We start from the raw sequence: 27126 nt of genomic DNA on the forward strand, positions 1-27126 counted from the left end.
GCCAATAAATCTCCATACAGCCCTTGAATTTAGAAAGAAAAAAATGCTAAATTTCACTTTTTATCTTCCATCAAGATCTAAGAGCATAATGTCGAGAATAGAGAACAGAAAAGGCCTCAGATAAAAAAATAAGCTTTCCTTTGAAGAAAATACAAGTTATCAAAAAGAATTTGCCTTAAATTATTTTAAGACAAACAAAAGTTACATATCCTGAACAGAAGTAAAATTTGTAACCAACACATTGGAGAAATTGCTCCCATGTAAAGAGAACTGGAAATCTTCTCTGGTCAATAAGACTCTAACTACTGGACAATGGGGTAACTATTATGCTCCTTAAAATAAAGAAGATTTACTACACATATAGTAACCCAGAGCACACACGTGGGCCTCACAAAAGTACTGAAACTAGAATTTTAAACCAGTAAAAGCCAATGCTTAATGATTCAATGATCAATGATTCCAAGGGCTTCTTTTTTAAAAAAAAAATTTATTTCTAACGGCCTTTGTGGCTTCCTGGTACACTTACTGCACAGGCAAATTAAAAAGGAAAGGGAAATAAATTCTCAACCAATTTTATGCTTCAAAATAAAAGCATAATTATTGGGTAGGGGAAATTAACAATACAATAATTGTTTGGGTATGGGGAAATTCTTCAAATATATTAATATAACACCCTCTTGCCACAACTAAACACCTTACATATTGCAGAAGTGACTTGATTTTTTTCCTGAAATCTTTTAACGAACTTCTTCTTAAATGTTCCACATCAGAGATAATGAAAAGGACTTGATTTTGAAATTTAAAAAGTGACTTACAAACAATAGATAAAGATTCTTGGATCTTCCCATCAACTTCTATAAGTGGGTTGCATGGCAACTTAAACCCATTAAAGAGAATAACTGCATCTTTTATATTTTCTGTAGTCCATTAACTATTGTTAATTGTTGGAATAAAAGCATCATATTCCACAATCAACCAGACAAAGCCAACACTCATGCATATATGGCTTTGGGGTATAACAGGAAATGCTGGCCCCCTCATCCCCTTTACCAGCAAGTACCCCCATCCCTGGGCAGTTGCCAATGCCTTGGTGAACAGTGTACATCCAATAGATAAAAAAGCCCTGGCTCCTTGCCTCAAGAGTAGTGACCTGGATTCACTTTTCAGAGCAAGCAATAGAGGGAGGCGAGGCTAACTGAGAGCATGTCCTCACTTGTCTCTCCACACTCCTACTTCCCTATCCTGCTTCCCTTTCCTCCGACATGGTTTTCCTGCAGTATATCCGTTTCCTCAATAAACTGCACGTACCGAATTCCTGCCTCAGGATCTGCTTCTAGAAAACTTGACCTAAAACCAAGATAGGAAATTTAGAAATCTCTTCATTATTATGGTTCTGTCTAATTAAGAAATTCTGGTTTCTTCCCTTGTTACTTCAGATCAGTGAAATACAGAGTAGCAAAACTAATGAAGAAGCATGAGAAATTAAAAAGGACAATTCATTCCTTCCTCCCAAACTCACATCCAGTGTGGTCTATTCCTAGCATCCAGGATCTCCTGGAGCACCTCCAGTTTTTATTCTTTTAAAGCTCAGGCCAATCCAAAGAAACACGTACCTTTGCAAACCACTTGGTAATTGGTACAGCAGTCTCCCCTGGCCAAGCAGTCCTCTGAGCAGTGACAGGCATTTTCTTCATTTCTGACTTCTCCACATCTGTCCTTAGTACACTCCCAGCCACGGGCTAAAATCATCCCAATAAAACATTTTCACTGCTGCACACTAACCAAATGAAAGAAGCCACAATTGCTTACAGGATTTCCAATGAAGAAAGCTAAAATCTCACATCATTTACTCTGCTTGTGAAATTTGAGTTGGCTTGAGGCCCAGAGGACATTTGGAGAACTTACAGATAAGATGAATTTCTAAGTTTTCAAATCAGAGAACAACATCAAAATGCAATTGGGTTCCTTTGGAGAAATGGGACCCTGAAAGGCAAGCAAGTATCCCTACCATTCTTGAATTGTCCTAAAGGACCCAACAAATTTATGGCATCAAAGGTTTATGATAGGGCTATCTACTGTTGTAGGGACAGCCTCTATAGCTTGGCTCTTTTAATTTCTGAAGTGGGTGTGCTTAGCTTTATTTTTATTTTATTTATTTATTTATTTTTGACAGAGTCTTGCTCTCTTGCCCACTCTGGAGTGCTGTGGCGAAATCTCGGCTCACTGTAACCTCCGCCTCCCTGGTTCAAGCGATTATCCCGCCTCAGCCTCCTGAGTAGCTGGGATTACAAACATATGCCATCACGCCTGGCTAATTTTTATATTTTTAGTAGAGACGGGGTTTCACCATGTTGGCCAGGCTGGTCTCAAACTCCTGACCTCAGGTGATCCTCCCACCTTGGCCTCCCAATGTGCTGGGATTACAGGCATGAGCCACAGCGCCTAGCCTAAAGTAGCTGTGCTTAGCGTTAATCAGTGTGATTCAAACACAAATAACAGGACAACTACATGGTTTCTATCTGCACCTGGAGGTTAAAGTCCTAAATAGGATGTGAAGAGTATAAAGGGGGCATTACAATGTTTGCTCAAGATTCTAACCACTGACCCATTGTGGTCCTACCTACAATGACAGATCAGAGTTCCTACTTTCAAGCCAAGTAAATGGGTTACAGATTTCCCTGTGAACATACCTGATTGACAGCTCACTGCTTAATTCTTACATTTCAGAAAAACAACCTTTCCATTTTAAAAGGAGTGCTGTGTTTTTTGACTTTTTCATCTGCTAGAGTGTAAGCGCCATGGCAGGAAAAGTGACACCTCTCTCTTCGCTCTTCTATTTCCAGTGGCAGACTGTAAGCCTGGGAGGCTGCACCTGGCACATGCTAGGTGTTCAATCAATATGTATTAAATTGAATTGGAAATGACCATGGAGATAAAATATAACTCTTTAAATTCAGAACTACTCTATTGAGAACTTTCATAGTTAATTCATTTACTCATTGACTCTTATACCATGTTTTCCATGTTCTCGGTGCCAGGATGTCATAAAGAACAGGAGAGACTAGGTCTGTCTTCATGGAGCTTACATTCCAATTGGAAAAGACAGATCATAGGCAAGTAAATCAATAAGCAAGATCATTTCAGCTTATGCCAAATGTTGAGAAGGAAGTAACAGGTGGCATTGATAGAGAAAGACAGGGTGAAATAGGTGCTACTCCAGGAAGTAGAATGGTCAAGAAAGATGTCACTGAGCTAAAATACATATGAACACTTGAGGTCTTTATCTCTTAAAATATGTGATAAGTGGAAAGAAATGATTTTGAAAGCAATCCTGCCTCTTAGTAATATTCTACCAAGAGAAACTATTGTTAGGTGAATACACTGATAAAGAGATATTACGGGCCAGGTTCAGTGGCTCATGTCTGTAATCCCAGCACTTTGGGAGGCTGAGGCAGGTGGATCGTGAGGTCAGGAGTTCGAGACCAGCCTGGCCAACATGGTGAAACCCCGTCTCTACTAAAGATACAAAAAATTAGCCAGGCATGGTGGCGCATGCCTGTAATCCCAGCTACTCAGGAGGCTGAGGCAGGAGAATCGCTTGAACCCAGGAGGCAGAGGTTGCAGTGAGCCAAGATCATGCCATTGCACTCCAGCATGGGTGACAGGAGGAGACTCCGTCTAAAAAGATTTAAAAAAAAAAAAGAGATATTAGTTGTTTGGCATAAGTGCTACCCCTGCCCCTTTTGGTAAATCTTAGCCAGAAAACCATGCAACTACTATTTAATTTTTATTCTTTTAGAATTACCTTTGCATCCTGATTCTGCTGTCTGATATTTTTTGTTGTTTTGTTTTGTTTTTTTGAGACAGAGTCTCACTCTGTCGCCTGGGCTAGAGTGCAGTGGCATAATCTCAGCTCACTGCAACCTCTACCTTTCAGGTTCAAGTGATTCTCCTGACTCAGCTTCCCAAGAAACTGGGATTACAGGTGCCTCCCGCCATGCCTGGGTAATTTTTGTATTTTTAGTAGAGATGGGATTCCATCATGCTGGCCAGGCTGGTCTCGAACTCCTGACTTCAAGTGATCTGCCTCCCTCAGCCTCCCAAAGTGCTGAGATTACAGGCGTGAGCAGCTATGCCCAGCCATTCTGATTTTTTAATATCTCGTTTCCATTCCTATCTCTTCTCGAGGAGATTAAGTGCTTAGAATTGCTTTTCCCATGACCTGCTCTTCCCAATGATGAGCAATTTTCTAAGGTTGCTTTGACTCTAGATATTGTGGGGTTTTTTCAATTCAAGGTGATTCTATCCACCAATAAACTTTTATTCCACTCCTAATTCCATAAGAAAATCACATCTACATTACTTACAAAATAATATCATTATTAATAAGCTACGTTTATTGAGGAACTATTGTCTTTATGTACAAATGAAATATAAAATAAATCCAGAGTTTAAAGTGAACTATACACAAAGGACAAGTCAGTCATCTGTGTAATTTTCAAAGCAAACATGGGAATAAACATAAAAAATATTTAACCTTATTGGAAAATAAGGAGGAGGTCACCTACCAGATTATTTTAAAAATATTTTTTAAAATAAGAGTATTCAATGCTGAAAAGGAAGTGATGAAAGGTCTTTGTGTCCTTTAGTAGAAACATAAACTTTCAGAAGTATAATTTAGTAATGTATATTTAAATTTAAAAGAATGCACATATACTTTGACCCCAAAATCCCACTTCCAAAAATTTATCTTAAGGAGAATAGGCAAAAGTATGAATATGCGTCAATTATATTCATTGATACATCATTCATAATAGCAAAACTCGGGGAAATATTCATTTAATTACTCAATGAATTAGGTTGCAACAGTTCAATGGAACATTACATAGCCATTCAAAAGGACGATGTGTATAAAGATTTATTAACACAGATACTTTCGCACACATGCATATACATACACACAGTTGGAAAAGTATACATGCACACATAGATACATACTGAAAACACACACACACAGAGTTATCAAAGTTTCGCTGAAACATTGTGGTTGTTTCTAGGCAGTGCTCCCTCAGCAAAGGAGAATCTCAGAGCCTTTTGTTTTTCTATTCATCCTTTTATTATTATTTGATATTTGATTCCTTCACATTCAGGATATGTTATCTTTGTACACAGGGAAATGGACTATAAGATATTATTATATCCCATCCTTAATAAATTGAGGAACAAAGGCATGAACCACATTCAAAAGAGAGCTAAGCTAGAGTCAGGGATTCATTACATTTTGCAAAGAATTCTAAGACCAGGAATCCAGAAGTTTGATATGACATGCCACAGACAAGATATTCAAGGTAAGGAGGAAACATAAAACATTAGTAAATTCCTCAGTGCCAAGCAAACACAGATGGCTGGCTTGAAATAATGTTTTAGAGCCAAAAAAACTCTGCTGGAACATCTGTTCCATCTATACATTCAGCTTACAATAGTCTCAGCAATTTAGTTTGCAGACCCACAACTAAAAGAAACTGGGAGAAGTTCCAAAGGAAAGCAACTCCCAAAAAAGTGGTTAAATGGTTGGAAAATGTATTCTGCAAAAAACAGCCTAATGAAGCTGTTCTTATTGCAGGGATGCAGGAGGAAAACAAATCAGAACTAGTAAGGAAGTTTATGTTGGATTTCATATAAATCAAGAGCTACCACTTAAGCAAAACACAGTAATAACTGTTTCTAATGATAACATTTGAAAGATCAAACTAATAGCAATGATAGTAAGAGTTAGGTCTTTGAAAGAATTGTCTAAGCATAAAAGTCCAAAAACAAGAAATAACCTGCCAAGGAAACCGTGGAAACTGCTTCTGGTGATGTCAAGAACAGCATTGACGGTTGTCTTTCTCAGATAGTTTGAGTATGGTGTTGTCCAGAAGCATGGTGGATAGCTTACAAGATATCTCAAAAATCCTATCTGAAATATTGTCCTTTGAAAACAGAGTAGGTGGGATGGCAGAAGTCCCCAGAGGTGTTTTTCTCAACTCATGTGCATTCATACAGAAGCCTGTATATCCTAGTAACTGTTCCAGTACAAAAGAAATGTAAAGAAAGTCACAAAAAGTGTGGAGGAAGATTTTAGAGCTACCCAGAGTGTGAGACTCCAAACAGAATTCCATAACAATTTTCCGTTTGCACAGACAGCAGGGAATGACAGGCACACTAACAGTTACTGTACAATAAGATGAAGTGAAACAAATGCTAGAAGCTGGGACAGCAAGAAAAAAAAATTTTTTTAAGAATGTACACAATTAGGCCAGGCACAGTGGCTCACTCCTATAATCCTAGCACTTTGGGAGGCTGAGGCGGGAAGATTGCTTGAAGCCAGGGGTTCAAGACCAACCTGACCAACACAGTGAGATGCTATCTCTTAATAAATAAATAAATAATAAAAAAGAACATACACAATTTTAGCCCACGCGCCCTAGCAGTGAATGTGGGAATTGACAGCAAGATATAGAAAGGATGAAGGTGAAGAAACAAAAACGAAAACAAAAAACATTTGCAAAACCAGCACATCATGACTGCAGCTGAAAAGAACCTTTCTCTGCTGGATCCTGTGTGGAAACAATGGTCATTGACATAGGGTATGCTCTACATACAACCAATAATCATTCAACAAACAAAACTAGAATCCACAGTTTGGATAGACCAAAGCAGGGTGGCCACTCCAGGATGCATACAATAGCAGGCAGTCTTTAAGCCATCTACTTGAAGGTAGAGAGGACTCATAAGTTACGTACCTGTCTTCAAACACAGCTCATCAAAGTCATGGCAGCAACTGGTATAGCTCTTACACAAGTTGTCACAGCGACAATCAGGAGGTCCAGCCTCTTGAAGTTCAAAGCACCTGCCCTTGCAAGATCCGGAGATGTTGGTCCAGGGGGAGTCTGATAGCACTGCAAAGAACAAGAGGCAAAAACAATGGACTGGAGAGTGGTCATGTCACCATGGAAAGGTGGCACTGGGAAGCTGTGTGGTGTGATGCTGCAGTGGACTCTGGAGGAGAACACTGGCTCCATTACTTACTACCCATGTACTCTGGGCAGGTTGCCCAACTTCCTTGTTCTACGATTTCCTCATCTGTAAAGTGGGGGACTCATAAAAGTAACTCTATGTTGAAAAGAGAATTAAATGAATCAATCCATGTAAAACACTTAGCCGCATGTCAGACATATAGAAAGAGTAACAAGTGTTGGCGATTTGTTCAATTACTATTTATAATTATTATTACTGCAAATCTGTGATGATTAGTGCCCCTGTGGGTGCTAACGATGACCGCAGAGAACAGTACCTTGATCTATATCCTTAGAAACAAGAGAGCATGTCCCTATTTAAAAATCCAAAACTTTTTACAAGGAAAATTCAGCTCAAATGTTCCAAGAACAGAACGAATATATGAGATTGGAATAGAAGACTTTTACAGTTTCAGCTAGTGTTTTACAAATACAAGCTCTACAATCTGGGCTTCTCAAAAAACTCCTCCATCAATATTTTCACATGATATAAGTGTATATCAGAAATCAAAAGAATCAACTAAAATTTGGGGAAAAAAGAATTCAGTGAGATCAAAATTCCACAAATTTGTAATATGCACACAATATAGTTTCAAAATTAAATGGAAGTTTCATTCTCAATAGGGCCTAAATGATAAAATAGCTAGGTATTTTATTTGGTATAAATTTAATCATATGTATGTAGAACCTACATACATAAGAAAAGTCTACCAAAAAAAAAAATTTTAAGATCTAATTAAGGTGGGGGCAAGGTGCCTCATACCTGTAATCCCAGCACTTTGGGAGGCCGAGGTCGGTGGATCATCTGAGGTCAGGAGTTCGAGACCAGCCTGGCCAACACAGTAAAACCCGGTCTCTACTAAAAATACAAAAATTAGCCCAGCGTGGTGGCAGGTGCCTGTAATATCAGCTACTCGGGAGGCTGAGGCAGGAGAATTGCCCAAACCTGGGAGGCAGAGGCTGCAGTGAGCAGAGATCGCACTATTGCACTCCAGCCTGGGTAACAGAGTGAAACTCCGTCTTAAAAAAATATATATATATATATGAGCTAATTAAAATGAAAGACATACCACCTTAAAGGTAAAAATATCAATATTATAAAAATATTAATTCTTCCTAAACAAACCAGAAGACTCAGTGCAATCACAGCCAAAAATACTGAGAGTTCATGAAACTTGAAAAAATATTAAACACTTATTTAAAAACAAAATATTTTAAAATAGAAAACCTCTGAAAAGGAAAAGTAATTTGATAAAGACTAGATAGCAAAGTATATTCTGAAGTTAAATAATCAAAGTAGTCTGATACTAGAAAATAAGTAGATTAATGTTGTGGATGGGACCCAATCTGTAAGTAGGGACTATAAATAATTAAGTTAGAGTCTCATCTCAATATACAAAATAATTTCTGATAAATGGAAAATATAAACAGCCTCATAACTGTTTCTAGGAATTAAAATTTTTGTAAAGTAGAATGCAATTTAGAAAGACCTATCAATATGTTTTAAATGCTTATAAATGTTTCACCCAGAAATTCTATTACTAGAAATTTACCATTTACACATATTTGCAAAAGTTTGCCAAGCTACATGTACAAAAAATGTCCATTGTTCATTGCAGTCCTTTTATTACAGGTAAAGAGATCCTGAAATCAACCAAAGTTGTTTTTCCCATCAAGAAAGAAAGAATCACTATATCCATAAGTGGACTATTGCACCGTAAGAGGACTATTGCACACTCCTTAAAAAGAATGAGTCAGATCTGTGTAGGCTAATATGGAAAGATCTACAAAATATATAAATAAGTTGTTTAAAGAATAAATACAGGATAGAGTGTTATATATTAGACTTTGTGTTTAAAAATAGAGATAAACAGGGCAATAAGGATAGAAATGAAGATAGAAATAAAAACAGAGCCAAAACTAGAGACGAGTGAGAGACAGGGTAGGGCGGAAGGAGGGAGAAAATGTCCAAGTTTGCATCACATTTTTAAAATGCAGGTGTGAACAAACTTTTTCCTTCTGTAAGAAACAGTTTACGGAATTACATTTAGGGAAAATGAGAAAGAAAGAGGAAGATTTTTACCTTCCTGTTGTTTGAAATTTCTAACATTCTACGAATTCACAGGTAGTTGCCTGGTCTTTTTGTTTGCTTACTTACTTTCTCTTTCCTTCTCTCTCATTATATATAAATACCATACAATATATGTGCGTGTGGGTATGTATATTTATGTACAAAATATATACTGTATAATATATGTCTGTGTGGGTATGTATACATATGCACAAAATATATGTCATATATGTATGTGTGGGTATGTGTATATGTACAAAATATATACCGTATAATAGATGTGTGTGTGGGTATGTATATATATGTACAAAATATATACCATATAATATATGTGTGTGTGGGTATGTGTATATATGCATAAAATATATACCATATATGTAAATATCCTAACAAATATTATTGACATGCGATTTATAATTTTATTTTCTTATTTACATGCTTATGAATTTTTCATTTTCTATAATTCATGTCTTACTTTTAAAATCAAGAAAAAGCAAGAAGCAGGAGAAGAACAGATGTTAAATGTCACTTCTAGGTTCACCCAAGCCATTTATCTGCACATTCTGCTCATCCCTTAGTCCTGTGTCCTCGTTAAAGTCTTAAAGTCAGAGTCATCCAATCCCAGCCTTTATGGCATCAGATCAGTTCAACTAAAGCACACAGATTTACCAGACCATGAGATGTGAAACACTTCTGCATGGTTGCTCCTAGGATTTTGAAAGACATACAAACCGTACGAGTTCAGTTTAGAAAATAATATTCACTTCCAATGCAGTGGTCCATAAAGCACATTTTTCTATTGTCTTTGACCAACCTATCAACAGTGCATGCTGAACCATAAGAAACCATGGAGGCAGGAGGGGTTGAGAAGTAAAACAAAAAAAAAAATTACAAAACAGAAAAAAATAGAGAAAGTCCTACAGTAAAAATAAATATAAGGAAAGTACTTACAATTGAATATTCCTTAAGGATACTGCTTAGATAGACTCATTTCAACAGCGTTCTAGTAAATCTTCAGTAGAATTCATTCCCACGAGCTGCTTAAATAAATAAGCTTAGCTATGCTGATAGCTGAGATACTTCAAAGAGATCTAAAGGCAATTTGTTTACAGATGTGCGGTGTTCCTGCATGCATTTGAAATTGTCCTGCAACCACGCGCCTTGCTTTCCTTCATCATCATTTCTTCCTTTTTTTTTTTTTTTTTTTTTTTTTTTGAGACGGAGTTTTGCTCTTGTTGCCCAGGCTGGAGTGCAATGGTGTGATCTCGGCTCACTGCAACCTCTGCCTCCCAGGTTCAAAGGGTTCTCCTGCCTCAGCCTCCTGAGTAGCTGGGATTACAGGCACCCACGACCACGTCCAGCAATTTTCGTATTTTTAGTAGAGACAGGGTTTCACCATGTTGGTCAGGCTGGTCTCTAACTCCTGACCTCAGGTGATCCACCTACTTTGGCCTCCCAAAGTGCTGGGGTTACAGGCTTGAGCCACCACACCCGGCCTATTTCTTTCTTTACTTTCAGAGTATCTGTGTGAATTTTTAGCCACATTTAATCTTTCTTCACGCATTCACCTGATTTTTACTATTTTCTTACAACATTAATCATTCTCTAAATTTGTCCTTTGCTTTGTTTTTGGAAAATAATTGAATCTCACTTAATAGTCGGTCCCTATCAGTTACAGTTCTTGCCAAACCTAAAGACAAGCAAAACTAAAGACAACTTTGTTAGGGTTAGCCTTACACTCATAATGCCAAGATGTATCTCAAAAGAAGTACTGTACTTAAGATCAAGTTATTGACAGCTTCAAATTAGAGTATATTCCTGGGGCTGGGTGGATTAGGATATACCTATGTCAAAATTCATTCTCGGATGATTTGAATTCAGCTGAGAATGACAGGAAAGAAAAAGGGAAGGTAGTTTGAGCCATATAGAACCTCTTATAAACCAATAACCCAAATAAATTTGAGCTGCTATCTCTTTTTTTTTTTCTTTTTTTTCTTTTCTGAGACGGAGTTTTGCTCTTGTCACCCAGGCTGGAGTGTAATGGCGCGATCTCGGCTCACTGCAACCCCCGCCTCCTGGGTTCAAGTGATTCTCCTGCCTCAGCCTCCCGAGTAGCTGGAATAACAGGCACCGGCCACTATGCCCGGCTAATTTTTTGTATTTTTGGTAGAGACGGGGTTTCACCATGTTGGTCAGGCTGGCCTTGAACTCCTGACCTCGTGATCCGCCTGCCTTGGCCTCCCAAAGTGCTGGGATTACAGGTGTGAGCCACTGCGCCCAGCCATGCTGCTATCTTTTTTTTTTTTTTTTTTTTTTGAGACGGAGTCTTGCTCTGTCACCCAGGCTGGAGTGTAGTGGCGCAATCTTGGCTCACTACAAGCTCTGTCTTCTGGGTTCACACCATTCTCCTGCCTCAGCCTCCTGAGTAGCTGGGACTACAGGTGCCCACCACCATGCCCGGCTAATTTTTTGTATTTTTAGTACAGACCGGGTTTTACCGTGTTAGCCAGGATGGTCTCGATCTCCTGACATTGTGATCCACCCACCTTGGCCTTCCAAAGTGCTGGGATTGCAGGCGTGAGCCACCATGCCCAGTCTATCTCTTTTAAATAAAATAGAATGAGTGTATGATGACACTCAGTAATGCCACACACTCCTGTGTGCAATGGAAAAGACCATCTTGATGAGTGTACAAAAAAATAAACAAAATGATTAAATTAACAAATAAATAAAATAGAACAATAGAGTGGAATATTCACTCTGCCTTTCCAGGGTCTATTCCATCCCAGCCATCTTCTTTCATGACAAGTTCTAGTCCCAACTGTTTTCCTAGGAGTTCTGCAATCCACCTTCATATTCTTTTTTTAATCATTTTTTATGGATGAATAATAGAGATACATAGTTTTGGGGTGATAATACATTCATGTAGTTGATAAAAATCAAGTCAGTATACTTGGAGTCTTCACGTTCCCTGTCCTTCTCCCTACACCCAGCCTAAGATGTTTAAAATCAAGAAAAAGCAAGAAGCAGAAGGAGAACGATGTTAAAAGTCATTTCTAGGCTCACCCAAGCCATTTATCTGAACATTCTGCACATCCCTCAGTCCTTTGTTCCTGCATGCATTTGAAGTTTTTAGGACTTCTCTCTTTATTGTACCTGATGTAATGTCAAATAGGGAAAGATTATCCGATTTGTTAGAAGTCTGAGTTTTAAAATCTGTTGTCTTCCTTTACTTGACCTAAATCAAGAGAACATTGATGTAAGCACTTCAGATGTGTAACTTATTGAGAGGCGGGATGAAAACTGAAACATCAACGAACTTGTGGTATCCCAAATTTTTCATCATTACTGAGATGGCCATAACAGCTCAGAAAACAACTAAAACAAACAAAAAGTACTCTCCAAATGTATCAAGGCAGAAATATATGATAAGTATGATGGAGGCTTGAAATTTCTTATGAGGCATTTGCTAATACCTTTATGAGATTCAAATTCTATTGCCGCCTTTTAAAATACATATTCAAATGATGTTATTTTACTTCAAAGATGCAAGTCAGTTCCAGAATCTTGAAAAACAAATGTTCATAGCTTTATATAGTGTTCTTTTAAAAAATAGAAACCTCAAATTTTAAAATACACACAGGTACATATATGACATGTATAACAACAATGCAACGCATTTCTTATTTTTCACAGAAGCATAATTTCATGATTTAAAGAAACACCAATGTAAAACATACGTTATTTCATTCAAATTCATAATTCTGACAGAAACAGGTACAATTACTTTTACTTAAGTCAACTTTATGTCTAAAATATTCCATCTTACAATATGTATAGAGAGGTAGGGTTGTAGAATTCTAGTGCCGGCCGGGCACGGTGGCTCACGCCTGTAATCCCAGGACTTTGGGAGGCCAAGGTGGGCCGATCACCTGAGGTTGGGAGTTCAAGACCAGCCTGACAAACATGGAGAAAACCCATCTCTACTAAAAATACAAAATTAGCCAGGCATGGGGGTGCACACCTGTAATCTCAGCTAGGGCTGAGGCAGGAGAATTGCTTGAGGTGGAGGTTGCAGTGAGCCGAGATCATGCCATTGCACTCCAGCCTGGGCCACAAGAGCAAAACTCCATCTCAAAAAACAACAACAACAAAAGAATTCTAGTGCCATCTGTTCCATAAGATACAACAAAACTATTGATGATTTAAATTTTTGGAAGGAGCCTAACCGATGACAAAAGTTATGGCCAAAACATTACTTGATCTAAGGCTCCCAATCATATTTCCCTCTAAATGTCCCCCGTAAAGATGCAAATACTCAAATCTGGATGATGGCCAATAGAAGAGGCAGTATTTAAGTTTGGAAACATTTAGCTTAGCCTAAAGGGGGAAGGTTCTTCTAAGCTTTGTCTGCTCCTGTTTATGATACTGCTCTCTATCTGTTCCTCCCATTCTCCTTGGTTCTTAGCCCAGGTGTTTCCTGAAAGTGAGAGCAAAACCTTAAAATGTGTTACCAGCTGTGGTTATACCAGCTCCTTTTCTCAAGAGCGTTAAAACAGGACAAGTTCCCTTGTGTCTGCTGCCCTGTTTGAAGCATAACCCACAGGGCGAGGCAGAGGACAGTGTGCGTGGCATTCAAGATGCTGCCCAGCTCTAGAGTTAATACTGTATTATGCCTCTTCTGGAGTATATGGTTCGTTCTTTCTGGTCATACTTTTTTTGTATTGAATTTGCCATTTTTTATTGATGCTTCTGACCTCATTTTTTAGTAAATAGAACTTACACACAGGTCTACATGTCAGTATCTTTGCTTCCTAAATACATAACTTTTTATAAATATCCATTACTGCAACATCACTGTTCTCTCCTCTTCACAGCTGCTAGGCCAGATTTCATAAACTTTTTTTTTTTTAATAAAGAGGTCCACCTGGGAAGTTTTTAAACACCTGTGCTTTCAAAACATTTATAAATACAATGTTCTGACCTGCCTCGGTGACTCATGCCTGTAATCCTAGCACTTTGGGAGGCTGAGGCGAGTGGATCACCTGAGGTCAGGAGTTCGAGAGCAGCCTGGCTAATATGGTGAAACCTCATCTCTACTAAAAATACAAAAATTAGCCGGGCACGGTGGTGGGCACCTGTAATCTCAGCTACTCAGGAGGCTGAGGCAGGAGAATTGCTTGAACCTGGGAGGTGGAGGTTGCAGTGAGCTGAGATCACGCCACTGCACTCCAATCTGGGTGACAGAGTGAGACTGTCTCTCAAAAAATAAATACATACATACATACATACAATGTCCTCATATAGAGCTCACAAACTAGAAGGAAAAAAAAAGATTTCTATGTAATTGAAGTTAAAAGTTAAAAACTTTAATTCAACATCTAAACCACTTAAATAGAATTTAATGGTCATCAGTAGCATAAATCTGAATGATTTGCACATCTGCTACCAAACAATAAAATGTTGTCATTTAAAATTAAAGGTATTGTTAACTCAATACGGTATAAGTTTAAACACTGGCCTTCAAGCCTAATTGAAGATTAATTAAATGAATTATCATATACTTAACACCTTATAGTTCTCATCAGCCTTAAAGGCATTTTCAAAAACTTTTTCAGATAAATAAAAGCGACTTTATCTCCATTTTCCTGGTTGGAAAATTAGATCTCTAGGCCTTGTATGAGTTAGCCAAGGCCTGGATAAAATTTTAGATCATCTCACTGTAACTACAGTATTTTTTTCATTAACGAAAGGTTTTTCAAACTTTTGTACATAGTTTTCAAATTTTAGAAGTTCTTTTCAAAATATAATTTTGGGGAAGATTTGCTGATTTTATTGATTCAAAAATCTAGGCTGAACTTCATGGAAGACTGAGGTTTCTGAGTATGTAAACTAGATAGAGGAGTCTCTACAGTTTTCAGATAAATGAAAAATCACTACACTACAGCCCCATTTAACAAAGAACTGAAAAATCTGTACCCTCCTTAGCTTCCAGTTCAGATAATTTCATTCCATTGACTCAAACTCCCCAATTTCTACCTGAAATTTCACATAAAGCCCCATGACAGGATAATCCTAATGACAGAGTTTTGCTCACAGAGCAAATGGCTGATCTATGTCCCCTTTACAGTTTCCTGCATTCTCCCATGCCAACATTTAAATAGCTTTTCATTGCAGAGCAAAATTTCTAAAATTATCAAATGAACATAAACCTTCTCACTTCTAGTACCATTTTCTGATTTCCCTATGATTCTCAAAGAAAAGCTTTACCCATAAAGTTGTTAGTGACAGTCTACATTTCATATGAACCTATGAATTTCATTCACATACTTTTCAACTTTCCTTTCAAGCCACTAAAAACAATGACGAATTAAACTGAGCTTTTAAGTCTCTGTTAGCCAGCTATTCACAAGCTCACAAATTTCTTTTTGTCTTTTAAGAATTAAATTACTTACATATCAAAGAGGATATTCTATTTCCACCTGGAGACAGTTTCTAAAGCACAAGTTTCAATAAAATAGACTCCTGCATAACACCACAAACATACACACTGCAAGTGCACATGAGTGCACAGACACCTGTAGACATATAAAGTCTCTTGCAGTCTTAAAGGCAAATCAAGTGGGCCACATCAGACATATGAGAAAAAGATGTCAAACTAAATCACAGTTATGGCTTATATTTTCTTAGAAAATTTATTCCAGCCATCTCACCATCTCATTAACCTGAATGCCCATTGTATTTACCCAACAGAATTATAAGTAGCTTTTCTCATTTCATATCTCCTAATAAATCTATAAATCTTTTATGGCCTGGTATAAAAAATCCTATTCAGCCATTATTTCCTACGCTAACAATAAATCCAGGTAACAAGTGTGTTAGTTAATTAATTATGACAGTCTGTTTGCACTGCCACAACCTTGAAACTAACACCCCAGTCCATAGTACAGCAGCGAGGGCATCCATGTGTGCAGAACATTCTCAGCTATTGTTGAGGACTCTGAGAAGCTATGGTTACTAAACAACTGCATGCTTTTGAATGGTGGATCTCACTCTGATCAATCCGAAGCTAGCCATATATCAATACCCTTTGTGTTCCTTCTATTTGTTGCACCCTTGGAGCACTGAGCTTCCCAGGATTTCTTTGGCGCCTAAAAGTGTTGTTGGAAATAGGCATGGCTGCCTCCTCCCCACCTAGTGTCTTATTCTTACAGGCTTATAAAATTCACCCAGTATTTTCTGATGGGAAGGCTTTTCTAATGGTCAGAATAATCAGTCACATGTATCAATTGAGAGAGATCCTTTCTAAGCTTATGCAGCATTTAAACACATAAAGATATTTCCACTGTCTACAGGATGCTTTTACCTAGTTTACTAAGTACATCTTTGATTTTTATTCAGGAGAAATCAACCACAGTTCCTAAAAAGCACATAAGCTACATCAAAAGAAAAATTAAAGTATTCAGGCATACCCAAACCATAAAATTCAGAGTTAGGTTGCATTGTATTCTAAGACTAAGCTTCACGTGGTTAGAAGTTTAATAAATTATTTTAGATGATATCATAAAGGCCTAAAATAACCAATGACTTAATTAAATAATTCAAGGAGCAAATTTGTGTAGCCCACTTAAGACCATTTAGGTTTATAAATTATAATATAGACCATACTACTTTTCTAGAAGTGGCATTTATTCATTAGTTCATATAGCTATTCTTATAACATGGAAATAATTTACTATACACAAAATATTTTCAAAGACTAATAAATCCAATCTATACTTTTCAAGTTTTCCAGTAGTGAGCACAGAAATTCAAGAGGCAATGAAACAGAATAATTCCTGGGATTTTTTTTTTTTAATCCAGAAAGAAAAGTAGAAATCATCTAAGTCTGCTCCTCATTGTACAGCTAAGGAAACAGACTTCACAAGTGACTTGCTCAACACCACACAGCAAGTTACAGGACTCCAGGGTACCAGTCTAGGATTTTAATGACTGTTTTCCAAAAGAAGTCAACTTTAAAAATGAGTGACTCAATTTTATATTCATTAAGGAAACAGCATTTAATTCTTTCAATCTCAGTTTTAGCCAGAGTAATATATTAAGAGGAAACAGAAAAAAAAGTTCCCTTTAGTGTTCATTGAAAAGAACCAGCAGTTGGCTCTCAAGTTGCTAGCTTTCCCACATGACCATGCTAAGGATCTGATTCCCCTGTCTGTTCAGTCACAGTCAGTGTTAATGGGAGCGAAAAAGAGGCCTTTGAAGAGAGCATTTGCTGCTAATAAAAACAGCATTCTCTAGCTCAGTGATCCACTGTCCTCTGCCTCCCCAACAGAAGACGACTCATTTTGTCCATTTGGCTCCCTGGGGCTGCAAGTTTTATGATCTATTTTCTCACTCTTAACCCCGCCACACCCCACTTCAATTCACTAATTCACTTCTAATATTATTCTTTCAACCTACTGGCATGATTCAAAAGTAACTTAATTGATGTAAGGAAGATTTAGTATTCCATCAATGTATGTGTCCTAACCCGGTTGATAATAAAATTTCAAGCTGGCTAAACAGAGGCAAGTGATGGTCTTTTATAACAATCAAATCAAGAAATACAGAGAAACACAAAATTCACAGGAAGACAGACAAACATGCTGGCATGTCAGGAAAAGTCCAGAAAATATTGTTCCCTAGAGTGCCCATTACTTAAAATGTAATTTTTTATTTCTAAAACCATCAGCAGCTCCAATTTCCAGGAAATTAACCAACTCATTGCTTAAGACCTGGTCAGTTAAGCCCCCTCTGTCTGCACAAGGAGCTCCTTTATAAGAACACTGTATGGGAACACTACTTATGGTGTAGTGTATTGTAAAAAGAAACTCTTTCACTTTGGTTCTATTATTTAAGTCAAGGTACACTATTAAAACTTACCTTTCCTTTGCCATAAGGACACACAATGAGGACAAATCAATCCTGAAAAATCTTTAAACACCTCCTCTCTTTTATGTTTTTCCAATTTTAAGTAAATCTTAAAGTCCTAAATTTCTGAAGTTTCATAAAGATAGCTCACTGCCTTTTTAACTTCCATTCCTTTTTCCTACATCAGAACTTTCTAGTGGCAAATACTACATCCTATATCATGTGACAGCAAATCAGATTTGGGTAGCTCCAATATTAAACCAACACCTGTTCTCACCACTTCTACTTTAGCCTTGTCTGTGAACAAGAGTTTTAATTGTATCCTAACATTTACAAATTTGAGTACAAAAATGGAAATAGCCAGCTATGAAACAATCATAAATGTTCTCTAATGAAAACCACACTCTCCCACCTGAATTATACAAATAGGTGGTTTTACCCAGAGAAATTTAGGACTAACTTAGTTATACTGCAAGATTGTATTAAAAATAAATATTTTAATAAGCTTACATTGATTACCCCATATGTAATATTTTTAAAAAATTGAAAATGCAAATAGTTTTGACACTTACCTGTAGGAGGACCTTCCTCCCATCCTTCTGCTCTCTTAATTCGATGTGCAGTGAATCCTAAGCAGATATTGATTCCAACGGCAAAAGTGAACAGGGATATTATCTAAGAGAATAAAGAGACCAAGTCGTCAAATACAGCTGGAGAAGACTAAATCAAATTACACAAAGGCGATTCAAATGGCTTCAATATCACCACCCAATCCTACCACTTACAAAATGCATAATAAGGTGCTATCTTAATTTGCACAACAAAAAGGAAAATGCCAATCAGTCACTGATTCTGAAGATCAAGCATGTCCCCCGTCATTCCTCCGTTCTCCCACCTGACACGACTGGAACGAGCTCCTCCTTGCCATGTCGAGGATTCTTGGAAAGCCTTTTGCAGCGGGTTCTCTTTGCCTTCACGGAGTGCACTGCTTTGAGGCTCTGGGTTTAGTCTATTAACTATAAGCAATCCCACCTGGGAGGTTGACAGACTCCTCTGATTTGTCCAGAGCTTGATTACATCACAGGGTGTTCACAAATCGCAGCTCTGAGCATAAGAGGCTTAAGCTATCATCCCCCTTATCCCCGCCCCCTTACAGGTCCCTCCCCTAACCCACAGACACTTTCTTGTGGTATCCTCTGGCAACAGGAGGGTTTGTTACATTGCCGTGGCCCATAACAGTGCATGTTCATTTTCCTTTCCTCACAAAAACATGGTTTGTCAAAAAGAAACCAAATGCATTTCATCCGATAAAAATGAAAACAGGGCTGTGCAAGGGCTTTCCACCAGCTTTAAGCTTTTAAGGTTTACAATGCAGTCATTCAATGGCGTCAACCTCACCACTTTTTTTAAGCAAGGAAAGTTTTATCATTTATAAACCTAATAACGTTCCTGTCTTTCCCATCTATTTATTTTGCTGGCAGTTTGAGCGACCCTGTCCCTAGTATCACATTCTCAGCTACTTCTGCCTCCTTGAAAGTTTCTCATGATGAAATTTCGCAAAATTGTAACTAACATAAAAGATAACATTATTTTCCCCATGCTGTGGTTCAAGTTTAGAGAAGTAACTTTTATCAAAATACTGGAAATGCCAGCCACGCAGCATAAAGTCCTTCTGCCCTGGGAGGACGGACAAAATAACTTCAGTCTCTGCCTCTTCTTCCCGTAAAGACTGTCAGCTTGTTTCGGGCGGGGCGGGGTGGGGGGGCGGTTTTTGAGAGGCAGATGGGTGGGGGAAGGGGATGGCATGGGAAGCTTTATTAGCAATTGAATTTAGGAAGGAAATCTCAATGGCAGCAAGAATTGAAATGTCAAGAATTGTTTCCCTAGTTATTTCTTGGTTAAATGTAGCCACCAAATACTGTGTCCTTTGAGGCTATTGTGGGTACTAAAGTTTCTTTACTAAGCAATTTGGCAACCAGCACACTTTCAAAAGAAAAAATCAAGGGCTCTAAATCTGAAAGTTGTTTAAATATTACATGCCTTCAGGATTCAAATGAGGGAAAAAGATTTGTTTTTGGCCTCTTCCTCAGCAGGTCCAGTGACCATCTTTCTTGCGCAGCACATGTGTTCGTGCGTAAACAAATACGAGACTTACCATGCAACAAATTAGTAACAGAGTAGTGGCTCTGCTCAAATAAAACATGATAGCACAAAAGCAAAAACTTGTTTATAGGGGGTTGTACAGTAGGCCTGGGTTTCATTATAGATTCTTAGAATCTAGTAATATCTAATTGAAAAAAAGAAAATACACATACTGCCAAACTGTTAATTGCCTTTCTAAAATCCTTTTAGTTTTGCACTGTTGCAAAGAGGACAGGCTTATACATTTTTATATGTAAGCCTCTTGCTTTTGTCTGTATGCCATACTGAACAAATTTGGAGTAGGGTATTTAGCAAGGCTTATAAAAGATGTTAACTCCATGAAAGATTTTCCTATAATTTATGTTAAATTTCAAGATACAAGCCAGACATGATAGAGGAAAACAATAAACCCCAAAGAAAAATATCAAGGCAATCCTGTTATTTCATTATATGCCACAGTGCTCTAAATGTTCTAAAAACAAAAACAGCCTCTTCTTTTGCCTTGCCAGAGTCTAACAACTTTTGACTTTGTCTGATATTTGATTGTATAAACCTAGCTAGAAGACAATGAGGGTTCCCTTGGAAAAAAAGTTAGAGTTCAGAAGCTGAACATCATCCATTTATTTTTCTCTTATATGCAGACTAGCTGTGCAGGGGAAAAAGCTGTAATAGCCAAGTTGATCTGCTTGTTACCCAATATCCAAAAGAGTTGACCTCAGCCACTATTTCTTTGTTTTTTTGTTTTTGTTTGTTTATTTGTTTATTTTGAGATGGAGTTTCGCTCTTGTTGCCCAGGCTGGAGTGCAATGGCTCGATCTCGGCTCACTGCAGCCTCCACCTCCCGGGTTCAAGTGATTCCTGTCTCAGCCTCCCGAGTAGCTGGGATTACAGGTGCATGCCAACACGCCTGGCTAATTTTTGTATTTTTAATACAGACAGGGTTTCACCATGTTGGTCAGGATGGTCTCGAACTCCTGACCTCAGGTGATCTGCCCATCTCAGCCTCCCAAAGTGCTGGGATTACAGGTGTGAACCACCGTGCCCGGCCCTCAGCCACTATTTCTGTTAACCGTTCTGCCAAAGAACTTTGTCTTTTACCAGCTTGTTGTGCATAAGGAACATGTTAACATGCACACATACACGCACACACACAAGCACATATGTGCATACACACATCATTTTGCCACAGTTAAACAGATTTTCACTACAAGATTATTGTTATAAATTAACTGTCAGGAGAATGACCAAGATGACCAAAGTCCCTACCTCGGCTATCAAATTAACTACAAAATAAAATTATCCCTCATTACCTAAAGCTGAAAAAAAAAAACAAAAAAGATTGACAGTGCATAAAGTAGGTTAAGAAATTCAATTAAAATGACTGGAATTAGTCCAAAACCTTTTGTAAGAAAACTAAATTATGAGAAGTTCACTTGCTATGGTGTTTAAGATTTTGTAATGAGGACACATGTGGCTGGCTCAGTAAACAAGAAGTGCATAACAAAGACTGAAAAATTAACTTCCAACATGGTTTATTAGCCCAGCCATATTTCAGAGAACACTGCCCCCTGGCAGAAGAAAACCTAGAACTAGAAACAAATCTTTCAACAGTCTCAGTCCCTAGAAATCATTCTGTGGTTTTCAAATTTTATTGGGTATCAGAATCACCCTAGAGGCTTGTTTAAAATGCTGATGTTTATGCCCTGCGTATCAAGATCCTGATTCATTAGGTCTGGCAGGTGGGGAGAAGAAAGAGGAGTTTAGAGGTCAGACAAGAACTGGCACAATAGGTTACTTTGATGAAAGTCAGATAAGAACCACGTTTATGGAGATAAGACCTGGTTCCTGCAGCAGATGTGATTGACTGGCTTCAATAATTGTGGTCTGGCAGGAAAATTCAACATAGGGATAAACAAAAAACTATGATTCCCAGATAGGAAAAACTGATGGCTAGAGGATCTTATCCACTGAGAGGAGGAACTTGCAGTTAGATCATTTAAGGTCCTCCTGATTTCAGACATCCAGGCAACGCATAATATAGAGCTTTAATTTTAGGCCATGCTCCACTTGATGCCTTGATCTATTTATAACTGGATGATGACCTGAGACTTCTAGGAAATCTAGAAGTTTTGCTTCTCAATTTCTCCGTTACTTCCTTCTTTGGGGTTTAAACGACTTTTTGGTATACTCTTTTGAATACCCATTTTCAAGCTCACCACTTCTTTCTTCTGCCTGCTCAAATGTACTGTTAAATCACTCTAGTCAATTTTTTTATTTAAGTTAGTGTACTTTTCTGCTCCAGAATTTCTATTTGTTTATTTTTTGAATTATTTGTTCACTGACATACTTTGTTTAGGGAAACATTGTTCTCTTCATTTGCTTTACTTTTTGTTCATGTTTTTATTTTTAGTTTTTTTAATATGCTAACGATGGTTGACATAAAGCCTTTGTCTAATAAATACAATATCTATGTTTCCTCAAAAAAAAGATAAGTACCACATTTGGAGAAGTAGAGCATTATAATAAATTACTCTGAATTAATGTATTTATGCCCTGCATGCTGAATTGTTTGGCCTAATTCATATGGAATTTTAATATGTTATTAATAGCATTCACTATTAATTGGACATTAAAGTTTAGATCCCTTAAAAACAAACTATGGCTTTTCTTCCAGGGGACTCATCTCCAAACTGTAAGAAGCAGAGTAGTATTTTATTTACTTTGCTGGTGACACGAAGCAGCAGTGTGTGTATTGCTTAATTGTAATACAGTAGTTGCATTTATATAAATGCACAGTCTATCTTTTCATGAAATTATTCTATGCGTCCTTGTTCCCTAGCCCTGATGAAGATAAGAGGGCTTGAGGTTAACAGTGAGATTTGAAAGATAAGTGATAGAGGGTTGTCATTCTTGCTTCCTGAAGTAATTAATTGTCATGAACTGATTGAAACTGTATCTACACCCAGAGTTTCTCATTATGCAGAACTGACATCACTAGATTTAACATTATTCCCAGAATAATCCTAAGATTATGTATGATGTTAGATAATTATTAACCATGTCATTTTCTGTAGTATCATTTAGCAGTAACTATAGCGCATACGCTACAAAAGTAAGAAAACACCATATATATTCTTCTTATTCTATCTTAAAAGTCTGTTGTCCTGTTTTTAAGTTTTGCTGTGGTTGAGAACTATTAGAAAATTCAGATAAAAACTGGACAACAGTCTTTGCAAAAGGATTTACTAGTCTAAACTGAGCAGAAAATTTTGATGGCTAATAGAGGAACAAGCTGGCTCAATTGCTCCCACAATCCAGGGCTGCAAACATGTATAAGTCTTACAGTTACAATTCTAAACCACAAAAGCAAAGTTTTATGGGTAGTCTATGGTCCCACAGGATTCTCCAGTAGAAGAACAGCATATACCTGTTCAAATGCAAACTAGACTTGTGCTATTGTTACACAATCAAAAGCTGACATCAACACTGTTGCAACTTTCAATGACTTTAACTTATGGCATAAATTTTATGCATTACATTTACTCCCTATGGAATCTACACATGAGCCCTGACACCAGAATAATCTCTGCCCTGTATGAATGTTGCACAAATATTCATTAGCTTCTACAAGGTACCAAGCACTCTTCTGGGAACTGGTCGTACTACATAGGGAGCTGACCCACACATAGCTCCTGCTCTCCACATTAATCAAGTAGACACAGAAATAAATGTAAAATTACAACTGTGGAAAATGAAGAAATATAGAGGTAACTCATGATTTGAGCAAATATCATTCAGATTACCTAGTCAAGAGGGTCAGAGAAGAATTTGTGGAGTAAGTGTTCATTGAGCTGCGATTGGAAGGGTGTGTGGGAGTGAGTAACCAGATTAAGAAAGGAGCAAAGACTTCTAGACAGAGGAGAGAGAACGGGCAAAGATCCTCTGTAAGATGGAGGTATGGCACATCCACGAGACAAAAAGGCAGCCAGTTTGACTAGTGCAGGGAGAGCAGAAGTGAGTATAGAGAGAAGTGAGACTGGAGAGGTTAACAGAGGCCGGTCATGTGGGGCCTCCGAGGTCATGTTAGGTGATATTGTCTTTACCCTAAAGGCAACAAAAAGCCCTTAAAAGGCTTAAGCAGGGGGAGGCTTAATCAGATTTTGAAGCATTAATCTCTGCACGGTGTAGATATGAATCAGAGGGAGTCAAGAATGGATATAGCAGATCAGTTTGGAAACTTTGGCAGTAAGCCAGACAAAAGATCATGACAGCTTACACAGAGGAGGCTATGGCGGCGTGGAGAGGAAGACAAGTGGGGGAGTTAGGAAAAAAGACTTGTTAATGAACTGGATATGGGAGTTGAGGGGCAGGAAGGTATTAAGTGTGACTCCTGAATTAATAGATACTTAATGATTATGATGACCATATATATACTCAGTGAAGTCACTTCTTTTCAATTAGATCATAAGAAAGACATGGGGATAGGTATCCATTTGCTAACACCCTAGAATTAAATAGTTAAAATAAGGGACAGAGCTAATAGCTTTAAACCATTTTCTGCTGTGACTGGAGATTACTAATATATATATATATATATATATATATATACACACACATATAGATATATACATATATATACACACACACATATATATATACTGGACTTTAAACACTAAAAATGCATTTATTCATATTGAGGTTTTAAAAAGCATTCCCCCTAGGAAATAACTCAGCTTTGTTCCTAACTCTAGCTCATAATAAAACATTTTAAAACTCAAAACTCAATGTAACTATTTCTTTTCAGCTACTCTAAACCCTGCATGCTAAGTGTCCAGATGAATGGAGAAAATTTCCCCTTTCAGAAGGGCTGAGTCGCCAGCAGGATTTTTGCCACATGAAGGTTTTCATCTTTGAGTCTACTTTATAATGTGACTATGTGATATATGAACACAAATGAGTGACAGGATAATTAGGAAAAACAACTGTTTTACCAAAAGTTTTACCCTAGGGTTGACGACTCCCATATTTTACCCTCCAGTCTCACTCACATAGGCAGGCTACAAACTCCACTTGCAGATAAAGAAATGGAGGTTCAAAGAGTATGGGGCATCTCCAAAACGGTCAGATAATTGACTGAGCCAGTTCTAAAAACCAGGTCTCCTATGCCAGCTCAGTCCTCTTTCTGCCACAGCGTGATGCCTCTCTACTACACCACACGAGGGCCTCCACTCAACACGTCCAAAACGCAGCTACCTACACAACAAGTTCACCCTCCCAATTTCATTTCTTTTCAGGAAAACCTTAAACTCAACTCACTTTTTGTTCATTTCAATCCTTTCCTCTCTTGTTTCTTGCCAGACACCATGTCTACAGATTCTAGTTAATAATGACAACTACTGCCATCCGTTATCAGGTGCTGTTAGTTCCTAAATTTTCTTCCTATGTGATAATGTTTAGGTTCATCCCTTCAGCTTCATTATTCTGGACACACATTAGAAGGTCCTCTCATAGCCGGGCACGGTGGCTCACGCCTGTAATCCCAGTACTTTGGGAGGCCGAGGCAGGTGGACCTGAGGTTGGGAGTTCAAGACCACCCTGACCAACATGGAGAAACCCCATCTCTAATACAAAATTAGGCGGGCGTGGTGGCGCATGCCTGTCATTCCAGCTACTTGGGAGGCTGAGGCAGGAGAATCGCTTGAACCCGGGGAGTGGAGGTTGAGCTGAGCCGAGATCGCACCATTGCACTCCAGCCTAGGCAACAGGAGCGAAACTCAATCTCAAAAAAAAAAAAAAAAGGTCCTTTCATAACTGCTCTTCCTGTTTGTACTCTCTGTCCCCTCTGACCACCATTTCATTAAGTTCTCTTTTATAATTTATTCCCATTCATTACCCAGAAAGCCCTAAACAATATGCAAATCTAATGATTTTCCTTCTAAACTTTTTTTTTTTTGAGATGGAGTTTCACTCTTGTTGCCCAGGCTGGAGCGCAATGGCACGATCTCGGCTCACCGCAGCCTCCGCCTCCTGGGTTCAAGCAATTCTCCTGCCTCAGCCTCTCAAGTAGCTGGGATTACAGGCATGTGCCACCATACCCGGCTAATTTTTTTGTATTTTTAGTAGAGACGGGGTTTCACTGTGTTAGCCAGGATGGTCTCGATCTCCTGACCTCGTGATCCACCCACCTCGGCCTCCCAAAGTTCTGGGATTACAGGCGTGAGCCAGCGCACCCGGCCTTTTCCTCCTAAACTTAAAACTTTTCTGTTTGGCTTCCTATCAAAGCAGTTCTCAAAGTATGGTCCCTGGACGAGCAGGGTTAGAATGACCTGGAAACTTGTTAGAAGTGCAAATGCTTGGAGCCTGCCTCATACCTACTGAATCAGAAACTCTGGGTTAAAGCCCAGAATCTGTTTTCGCAACTCCACCAGGTGCTTCTGATGCGAGTTTGAGGACCACTGACCTAGAGGGTAAATTCAAGCTGCTTAACCAGGCTCATAGGACCCTAGATCCAAAACTAAACTCCCTGAATTCAAATCCCAGCTCGACCACAGTTTAACTGTGAGACCTTATATGACCTTTAGGCAAATTACTTCTCCATCCTAAAACTCGGTTTTCTTGTCTGTTTCCATCTGGTAGGATTCTTGAGAGTATTACACGAAATAATCCATGTAAATCACCTAGCACAATGCCCAGCATAGAATAGTGTTCATAAATGTTAAGTTTTCTTAATTAGAGAACTATTTTCTGTTCCTTGATTAAGTTGTGCTCTTTCATACCTCCATTCCTTAACATACATTGTTGCTTTGGCCTAGAATGCCCTTCTCCACCTAATTTCCCTGGCAAATACCAACATATTTATGAAAATTCAAGTCAGGTGTCACTCTGCTGTGAGCCTCCCCAGTTTTGCCCTCATCTTCGCACAGAACAACAATGAACTGTGTTACC

The 27126-nt window shown here is 38.2% G+C and overlaps 1 protein-coding gene across 12 annotated transcripts in view; it reads right to left on the minus strand.

Annotated features, from left to right (window-relative positions):
* ENPP2 (ectonucleotide pyrophosphatase/phosphodiesterase 2) overlaps window positions 1–27126 on the minus strand; it is a 116940-nt gene that overhangs the window by 62732 nt on the left and 27082 nt on the right. For 8 of the 12 annotated variants that reach the window (XM_024345262.3, XM_054656969.2, XM_001143306.7 and 5 more), the window contains exons 1-4: window positions 18935–19177; window positions 18612–18714; window positions 6786–6941; window positions 1614–1739 (exon numbers count right to left, since the gene is read on the minus strand). In XM_024345262.3, the coding sequence (XP_024201030.1) occupies window positions 1614–1739; window positions 6786–6941; window positions 18612–18714; window positions 18935–18967 (418 nt within the window). In that variant the 5' untranslated portion in view covers window positions 18968–19177. Of the gene's footprint in view, window positions 1–1613; window positions 1740–6785; window positions 6942–18611; window positions 18715–18934; window positions 19178–27126 lie in introns of those variants that run through there. The other 4 variants (XM_024345263.3, XM_054656971.2, XM_024345261.3 and 1 more) reach the window with 1 other exon arrangement.

Source organism: Pan troglodytes, chromosome 7 (genome assembly GCF_028858775.2).
Source record: "Pan troglodytes isolate AG18354 chromosome 7, NHGRI_mPanTro3-v2.0_pri, whole genome shotgun sequence".
In the NCBI taxonomy this organism is placed as follows: Eukaryota; Metazoa; Chordata; class Mammalia; order Primates; family Hominidae; genus Pan; species Pan troglodytes.